Source organism: Propithecus coquereli, unplaced genomic scaffold (genome assembly GCF_000956105.1).
Source record: "Propithecus coquereli isolate 6110/MARCELLA unplaced genomic scaffold, Pcoq_1.0 Scaffold59, whole genome shotgun sequence".
In the NCBI taxonomy this organism is placed as follows: Eukaryota; Metazoa; Chordata; class Mammalia; order Primates; family Indriidae; genus Propithecus; species Propithecus coquereli.
The window spans coordinates 3712185-3720713 of record NW_012151840.1 but is presented as its reverse complement, the minus strand read 5'-3'; the positions used below and the strand labels follow the sequence as shown (position 1 = coordinate 3720713).

The window sequence follows — 8529 nt, the reverse complement described above, 5'->3', positions numbered from 1 at the left end:
CTCGAACTCCTGACCTCAAGCGATCCTCCTGCCTTGGCCTCCCACAATGCTAGGATTACAGGCGTGAGCTACTACACCTGGCCTGGCTCACATTCTTGAATGGAAGATCCTAGGTGACCTTGCTCTAGGTTACATCTTGTTTAGTAATATGCACCAAGTATCATAAAGGTCCCTATGCTTAAATGTGATGAGTTAGGATGTGCTGCCTAAAAGGTAACGAATAGGAGGTAAACAGCGTTTTCCCACTATCACCTTATAGTAAATCAGCACAAAAGTTCTGACATGTACAAAAGGAAATCTGCCAGACACCATTTAGAACAGGTGGTATTAGAATGAAAAGAACAGAAGTAGTCAAGGAGCAGCTTTCACATATCCTCCAAAACTACTCTTCAGCCACTCCTAAACAGCAACATGGGCCTATGAGAGTTAAGCAAAAAACCAAACTTTTTAAATCTACTCATTAATACAATGTACTGGTTTATGCCTGATTATGACTACCTAACCACTAAGATGATCCTTACTAATCTGGCTCCAGACACCAAGAGAAAAGTTAAAAATAAAGGATGCCAAAGCCCTTCCTTGAAACCTGTCAGTCCAGTAAGCAAGCATCATACAGACAGAATCTTAAATATAGATGTTAAAGAATGAAATAAGCCTTGCATCTTCTCTTCCCTTTACATTTAATGTAAACTAACATAACAGGTAAAATATGACAATATCACACGTACACACACGTAAAATGGCTGGCTTTCCCGGAGAACATTACCAAACAAAACTATAAGAGGATAATATCAACTCAAAAAGGTAATTATTACTTCTAAGAACAAGGGAATCCCACAACTCTGAATGAATATCTAGATTCTACTCTCTAGGTTTGAGCAAGACTAATTTATTGCTATTTTGTATTTCAGTATTCAATCTACCCACTAGGAAACAATCCCTCTTAGTTAATTTATAAAGGGAACTTGGAAAAGTGGGCTCCAGCTATTCGGAACAGGGTAATAACTGCAGGCAGCCTGGGGAATAAGCAGACCAGCCATTCTGGTAGGTCCCATCCTGCAATCCTTAAAGAAAGTATAACCATATATGCATCTCCCAACAAAAAGAAACAAACAGATATTTACACCAAAACTCACACATCAAAAAATACAGACAAAGATTGTTGCTTGTGAAGATGTGGCAAGGACACAAATTCACAGGAATTAACAAAAATATACAAGTTCCCATCGAATTAAGGAGCTTCCTCTAGACTGCAACCCAACAGACATTTAGCTATAGGATAAAATAGTTCAAAAGTTCCCTCCCTCTCCAATCCTTGACACATCAGTGCTATTATGCTGAATGGTCAGACAGGAACAAAAATAAGTGCACACAAAATCAGCTGTAACTGTATGATCCTCTCTTTATTCATGAATATACTTTCTCAATTCTACCTAACACAAAAGCTGCTTTGTACATATCACACCTAGGAAGTACATAAAGAGAAATTAAGAAAAAAGGCACCACAGGAGAGTGAGCAGAATTATAATTTCTAAATGAATGCTGACCTCCTCATGGCCAATGGAAGATATAACCATTCCAACTGAACCCCAAAATTGTAACACTTGCAACGTCTGGACACTTAGGACAATCTCTTAATTTTTCCTTCCTTCCATGTGCTGTTTGACTTTCCTTTTATACAACTCTAATTCTGCAGCAGATGGCAGGAGAAGAAAATTGAATTTTAAAAATACCATACTAAGTAGAACAACAAGAAATAAAGAAGGAGGGAACTCAAATGAGTAGCTAATGGATATTACCTGTGCTATTATCTGGCTTTTTGCTTCTCCTTAAGAGCACTCCCTCTCACCCACCCACCCACGTACCCTTGGGGATTCTGAATGAACAGAAAAGGTTTGGCCTGTCGCCCCCCCCACCAGCCCCTCAAAAAAGCATCCTAACAAATTGCAGCTGTTAAATCCAGGAGGCATTTCTCTTCTAGTCACCGCTTACCTCACGCACACACCCCACTTCTGAATGGGAGCAGAAACAGACCCTGAACAAACTGCTTTGCCTCCCCAAAGAGTTACTATTTCCACGAGGAACATGGTCACTACTACTTGCACACAGAAGCTCTCAATATGCCACATCACAAATACCTGTTGTTGTTTACAGCAAGGAAAAAAGTGTATGTATGCATGCGTGTGTCAAAAGGGTATTTTTCTTGCTCTAAGCCTTCCCCTCTCCTTGTCCATCAGCCCAAGCAAGCAGAGATGACGCAGACTTCCTTATATAATAGCCTGTGATTTCCTAGACTGCAGTCCTTTCCCTTTGTGTTCTGTATACACTTACACATGCGAGCGCGCGCACATTCTCATTGCTTTGCAGCCCCTGGCATGATGCCAGCACTCAGTCAGCTGGTTGACTCCATTCACAGAGTGGGGTTGGAGCTGACATGGAAAAGGGGAGGGGTAGGGAGGGTAAGGGGGAGCTAGAACCATCATTGCTACAGACAAAAGAATTAAAAAAAAAAACAAAAAAAGAGAGAGAGGCAGAAAGAAAAAAACCTTAGTTTAACACTCTTCTTACAGCTTCAGCTCAAAGATGACCAGAAGCCAGAGACCCTTTCCATTACAGCAAATGGATGAAGCAGAGGGAAAGAGGATCCAAACCAAAAGGAACTTTGTATGAGAAACAATTCTGCAATAAATTTTAAAAAGCAACAGTGTTTACTACTTCGATCCCATCAGAAAACTCGGCATATCTTCTACACATAGTCAGGAAATCATTCTGAAGAAGTCAGAGCAATTCTGAGTTTCTTTCAGAAAAAGAAAAATTGGGGGGTGGGGAGGAAGACAGTTAAAAGTACTTATAGGTACACATTTTTCTGCTCCCTTCTCTAGCTTCCAGGGAAAATGAGAGATAAGAAAGGGGGAAACAAAAAAAGGAGGAAAAGAAATAGTAAGAGATGGGTTTAGGGTTTTTTTTCCCCATGTATATGTGTGTGTTAGAATGTGTGTGTGTGTTTCCTTTCTGTTTCCTATCATCTCTTTTCTACGGTAAGAGAAGCTCTTTCTATAGCACAGGGGTGGCCCCATGCATGCCAGCCCCCCTCAAGAGACCTGTACAAACCTGGTCGCCAAGCGGGCACTGCCCTGCCAATCACATGGCGTACTGTTATATTAAACAAAAGAAACAGGGGGATGCTTACTTTTACCCATGATGCCTAGCGGGGGCAGGAGGGAGGGAGAGAAAAACCAGTTGTAGCCGGTTTATAACCTCAGGACATGGAATTATCTCTTAATTTTTTAAAGTCGTTGTGGCACAAAAGTCAGTCAGTCTCCCCACCCCAACTATCCCCCCCATTATTCTGGCCTAGTGCCAAACTTTGCCTTCATTCATGAGAGCTAGTTTCCTCTCAAATCATGATGCTTTAACTATTTAGTTTCCAAAACCAACATCCAAGACAGGAAATCACAGCATCAATACCAAAGCATACCCCAAATTACAACAAAACCAAGACATACTGCCAGCCAAGCTCCTTTTGTTTATCCCTACTGCTAGTGCTAGGGAACAAGTACTGATAAGACAGTGTGTTTATTAAAGATTTTTTTCCTAAAGCTGTCCCACAGGTAGATACCTGATTTAGCCGTATCAACTGACACCATTCAGGGCAGTTCAATCCACACTTAACACAAATCATAGCAATGTTTCACAGCAAAGCAGTCATGACAGCACATACACACTTTTAAAAATGGATTAGGTCTTTGTTATGTATATTTCAGAACAATTTTTTTTAAAAAACAAAATTGTTTTAATGGCTTGGGCCCAGCCACAGTATGGTTGCAATATTATTCCACTTTCCTCTGTCACAGCTAGAACACTCTTTACTTTCTGCATTCCAGCACCTCCTTACCCACCATATACCACTTACCACACTCTTCCTATGTCATTCTATAGACAGGTCTAGATGCTAGACATATTTGAGCCTGATCCCCCTGCTTAACTTTCCTTTTTCTATTTTAGAGCAACTGTTTCCAAACATCTTATATGAAGTTTTTGTTTCCCAAAAGTACTGATAAGAGGTCAAAAAGTAGTGGGGTCAAAAATCCTAGCAAACCAAAGAGAGAAGACAGTGGTAATTATTTTGTGGAGATCTATTGGCTGAGGACCTCTAGCATCTTTGTCTATCTGACGAACTAAGTTATTTACAAATACTAACAAGGAATAGTAAAGTAGGAAGAGATTTTCTTACTTTTCTACTGATATCCCCTATCAATATACCATGCTAAATGCCTGCCCCATTTGGACCTCTAAAACTTAAATCATAATTATACTGCCTCCATCAGAGACTCTCACAAAGCCCTTGTTTCTCTCAAATATTAAAGCTTCTCAAACTATAGAGAAGAATATAGAATATAGAGAGAAATAATCTTCTCCCTACTCAAAGTTTTTTTTTTTTTTCAAGTTTTTCTTTCGTTTTTTGAGACAGGGTCTCGCTCTATCACCTGGGCTAGAGTGCAGCGGCATCATCATAGCTCCCTGCAACCTGAAACTCCTGGGCTCAAGCAATCCTCCTGCCTCAGCCTCCCGAGTAGCTGGGACTACAGGTGCATGCCACCATGCCCAGCTAATTTTTCTATTTTTTATAGAGACGGGGTCTCACTCTTGCTCAGGCTGTTCTCATGCTCCTGGCCTCAAGCAATCCTCCCTCTTTGGCCTCCCAAAGTGCAAGGATTACAGGCGTGAGCCACTGAGCCTGGCCTCAAATATATTAATTTGTAAATAAAAGTTTTCTTGAACAACATAATATTAACTTCAATTTTCAGAAAGCTAATACTGAGTTAAATCTGAACTAGGTAGTACTGGCCACTGCCATAAGCATTTAGTAATTTACAAACTACAAAGAAAAATCCTGCATCTACACAAGCCAAGCTTCAAGTGGTTGATTTTGTACCATCTCAGCCACAATAAGTCGCTCTTCATAGGAGCCCATCAGAGGTTTCCAGATCTAGGTACTGCTATCATTTTAGCAGATAAAGGAAAACATGATGCCTGTGATAAATGTAATAAGTAAAATAGATTATTTTCCTCACATTTCCACAAAAGATCAATTACGAATTTCAAACCAAAGCCCACCAGTTCCAAGGTGACAAAGGTAGGGACAATTGTCTATTTTTTAACAACCATTCAGAGATTGTGCCCATTAAAGTCTGCTGAATACATCTGACTGCACTTAAACATTGGTCAATTTCTATCAGTCTTTAAGATAATATAAAAAGCTTAGATACAATTAAACTGTCTGTAGTAATTACCATTAGCCATGAGTTAATTCTCTAACATTATGGAGGCTAAGGAAGTACTCTATGTCTACTATAGTATTCTACCTCTGTATATTGGATTGATTAGTAGTAAAGAGGTACTACCGATGCTCTCAAACCAACAAGTATTTTTCTTCAGGGCCTTGGGAAATTAAGAACTATACAGTAGCAGAGACCCTACTCTTTTCAGCTAAATCATAATCACCCAAAACCAAAAGCACTTAATTGTGTGAGCTGAGAACTAAATTTAAGAATACTTCCTGACAAATATTATCCAAGTTGTGATACCCTAAAAAATATCAAATTCTCTAAAGTATTATTTAAGGAAAAGAAAATATCTACATTCACAGAGCATTTAATGCACCAAACATTTAATGTTTTACTTAATCCACACAACAAATTAGGAACATAGGATCCTGTCCTCATTTTCTGGACATGAAATTTAAAAACTTAAGTTACTCATTCAGCTAACAATAGCAGAGTACAGAGGATGGCTCCAAAGCCCATACGCTTTCCACTACACCATGATGCCTTGAGCATTTCTTGGCCAACACTCAAGAGCCCAGTTCACCAGGATAATCATGCTTGCCTTCCCTTGCCAATCTCCACTTTAACCACTGGATTAAAGAAAATATTACCCAAATACAACTGAATTCAAAAAACATAAACTCTCTGACAGGTATGTATGGTTCCTACTCACAGACGATTTCATCCAGAGCTTCTTTTGAAAGGCTAAGGACATATGATCTAGATACAATAGAGATTTGATAGATAAATGATGTCTGGGAGGATCAAATCACAAAGAATAGCATAAGAAAAGAAGTGATTATGTGGACTCAAGAAACAGTTCAAATTATTTATAACTAAACGCTTAAAGGTACTCCTAACAAAAGTTATATGAACTTTATAGAACAAAACACCTAAAAACAAAAACTCTCAGCAATATCAGAAACAAACTGGCAAAACCAGCCACACTGTCTTTGTTCTTCATAAGTTAAATTTGAGTAACTTGCTAATTTTGTGTCAATCTTAACATACAGTCATGCACCCCTAATGACAGGGATACATTCTGAGAAATGTTATCATTTTGCGATTTCCTTGTACAAACATAATAGAGCGTACTTACACAGACCTGGATAGATGGTATAGCCTAGTCTATTGTTCCTAGGCTACAGACCTGTATAGCATGTTACTGTACTGAATATTGTAGGCAACTGTAACACAATGGTAAGTACTTTTGTATCAAACATATCTAAACATAAAAAGGGACAGCAAAAATATGCTATCATAATCTTACGGGACCACCACGATCATGTGGTGTATGACTGTATATCTTTGGACTCAGCAAGTGGATCAAAATTAGAACCACTGCTAAGGCTGAAAAATAGCCATTTTTCACAAAGCCAACTTTTCACTGAAATAATGCGAAATTTTTCAACCTACACTTAAATTATTCACGGGTGTCCAAAGAACAAGCCAAAGTTTATCTAGCTGTTAGTTATGCTAACTTCCTATAGTCCTGTTTTCAATGGGTCTAGTCTATTTGGAAAAATCAGATTATGATGTTTAAAATTACTACTATTACATCAAATCAGATCTTAGAATAGCAAAACCCCATTCATATGGTCAACAAGTTACAATTTTTTTTCGTTAAGTGTAGAATAGCTCAGCTAGTCAAAAGGAAAGATCAATCCTTAGCGATAAGAGTTCCTCTCCACATATTTAGAAATGGTATACCATGGAATCAAGCAGTAATAGAAAGAAAACCACTTTGCTTTCCCAATCCCTGATACACAAATTGGGAATTACATCTAAACTAATGCACTGATTTGGTCTCTGGAAAGAGAAGATTTGTGCTCATTAGCTAAAATGAAATAATCTCTACAAGAAGGGAAAATCAGTTTTCAGTTACTTGGGAGTTACAAATTCATGATTGACTGATAAGGGAAGTGTCTACCACTATTTGGGAAGATGTATTTACTAAAATTTTGGTTAAAATCAAATAAAAACTAAGTACACTGCCTTGTAAAACAGAATATGGACTGAGTCTTACACAAGTACAAGAGGAAATGAGAACAAGACTCCCAGTTATGAGATAGCATTTAAATTAGGGAATACTGTTTTTCTCAAAGTAGTACTCCCTTAATGTGTTCACTCATTCTGGGTTTACAGAAAATAAGATTGTTATAGAGGCCATAAAAACGTCTACTGACTCAAGTATTGCAAATAAGCATAAAAATGACTGTCATACCCCACTCTCAATGACCTAATCATCATATAGGAATAGAAAAAGTAAACTGTATCAACTATTTCATCTCTCATGTAGCACAGATGTTTCTAAACCAGTCTTTTTTACGAAGGTGGTTTACTTTCCCAAGGGCACTGGGGAATTCCACTGTCTACCCTTGGAAACAGAACATAAAAATCGGCCGGGCGCGGTGGCTCACGCCTGTAATCCTAGCACTCTGGGAGGCAGAGGCAGGAGGACCCCTTGAGCTCAGGAGTTCGAGACCGGCCTGAGCAAGAGCGAGACCCCGTCTCCACTATAAACAGAAAGAAATTTGCCAAACAACTAAAAATAGAAAAAATTAGCTGGGCATGGTAGTGCACGCCTGTAGTTCCAGCTACCCAGGAGGCTGAGGCAGCAGAATTGCTTGAGCTCAGGAGTTTGAGTTTGCTGTGAGCTAGGCTGATGCCATGGCACTCTAGCCCAGGTAAGAGTGAGACTCCGTCTCAAAAAAAAAACACAAAAAAAAACCATGAAAACCATCTAGAGCATTAAATCAGTATTTAATGCCTACAAAACTATAATTCCTCTCTTTCAAAAGAGAAAGCATTTCTAGTAAGGTCCACAAGATAGTACCTAACTAGGATAGTCCTAAATCCCTAATTTACTCTCATTCTTGTATCAGTGGCCAGTGATCAGGTGTGCAAATACCTCATTTCTTAATACCTGATTGCTGACTATTTCTTCTCTACTATTTGTACCTTCCCTCTACCTTTGTAGGGGCACTAAGTTCTTTTTAGGCAAGTCACAAATGTTCATACTTATTCAACGATAAAAATCCAACTCAAATATCTAAACGTGCTAACACTTGTCATCAAATAAGTACCACAGAGAAAATTAGTTTTAGTAGTTACATTAATCTCTTTGCCACAGACTTTCTAAGCACTTGAATCTTACTTTTTGACCTGGCTTTTTTCTGTTACTCAGTATGTAAGGCTTCCT

General features: G+C 38.7%; 1 protein-coding gene across 1 annotated transcript in view; it reads right to left on the bottom strand.

Annotated features, from left to right (window-relative positions):
* GATAD2B (GATA zinc finger domain containing 2B) overlaps positions 1-6614 on the bottom strand; it is a 69112-nt gene extending 62498 nt beyond the window's left edge. Inside the window, exon 1 of the mRNA XM_012658498.1 lies at positions 6598-6614. Within this exon, the coding sequence (XP_012513952.1) occupies positions 6598-6614 (17 nt within the window). The remainder of the gene's footprint in view (positions 1-6597) is intronic.
* Positions 6615-8529: the final 1915 nt, after the last annotated feature.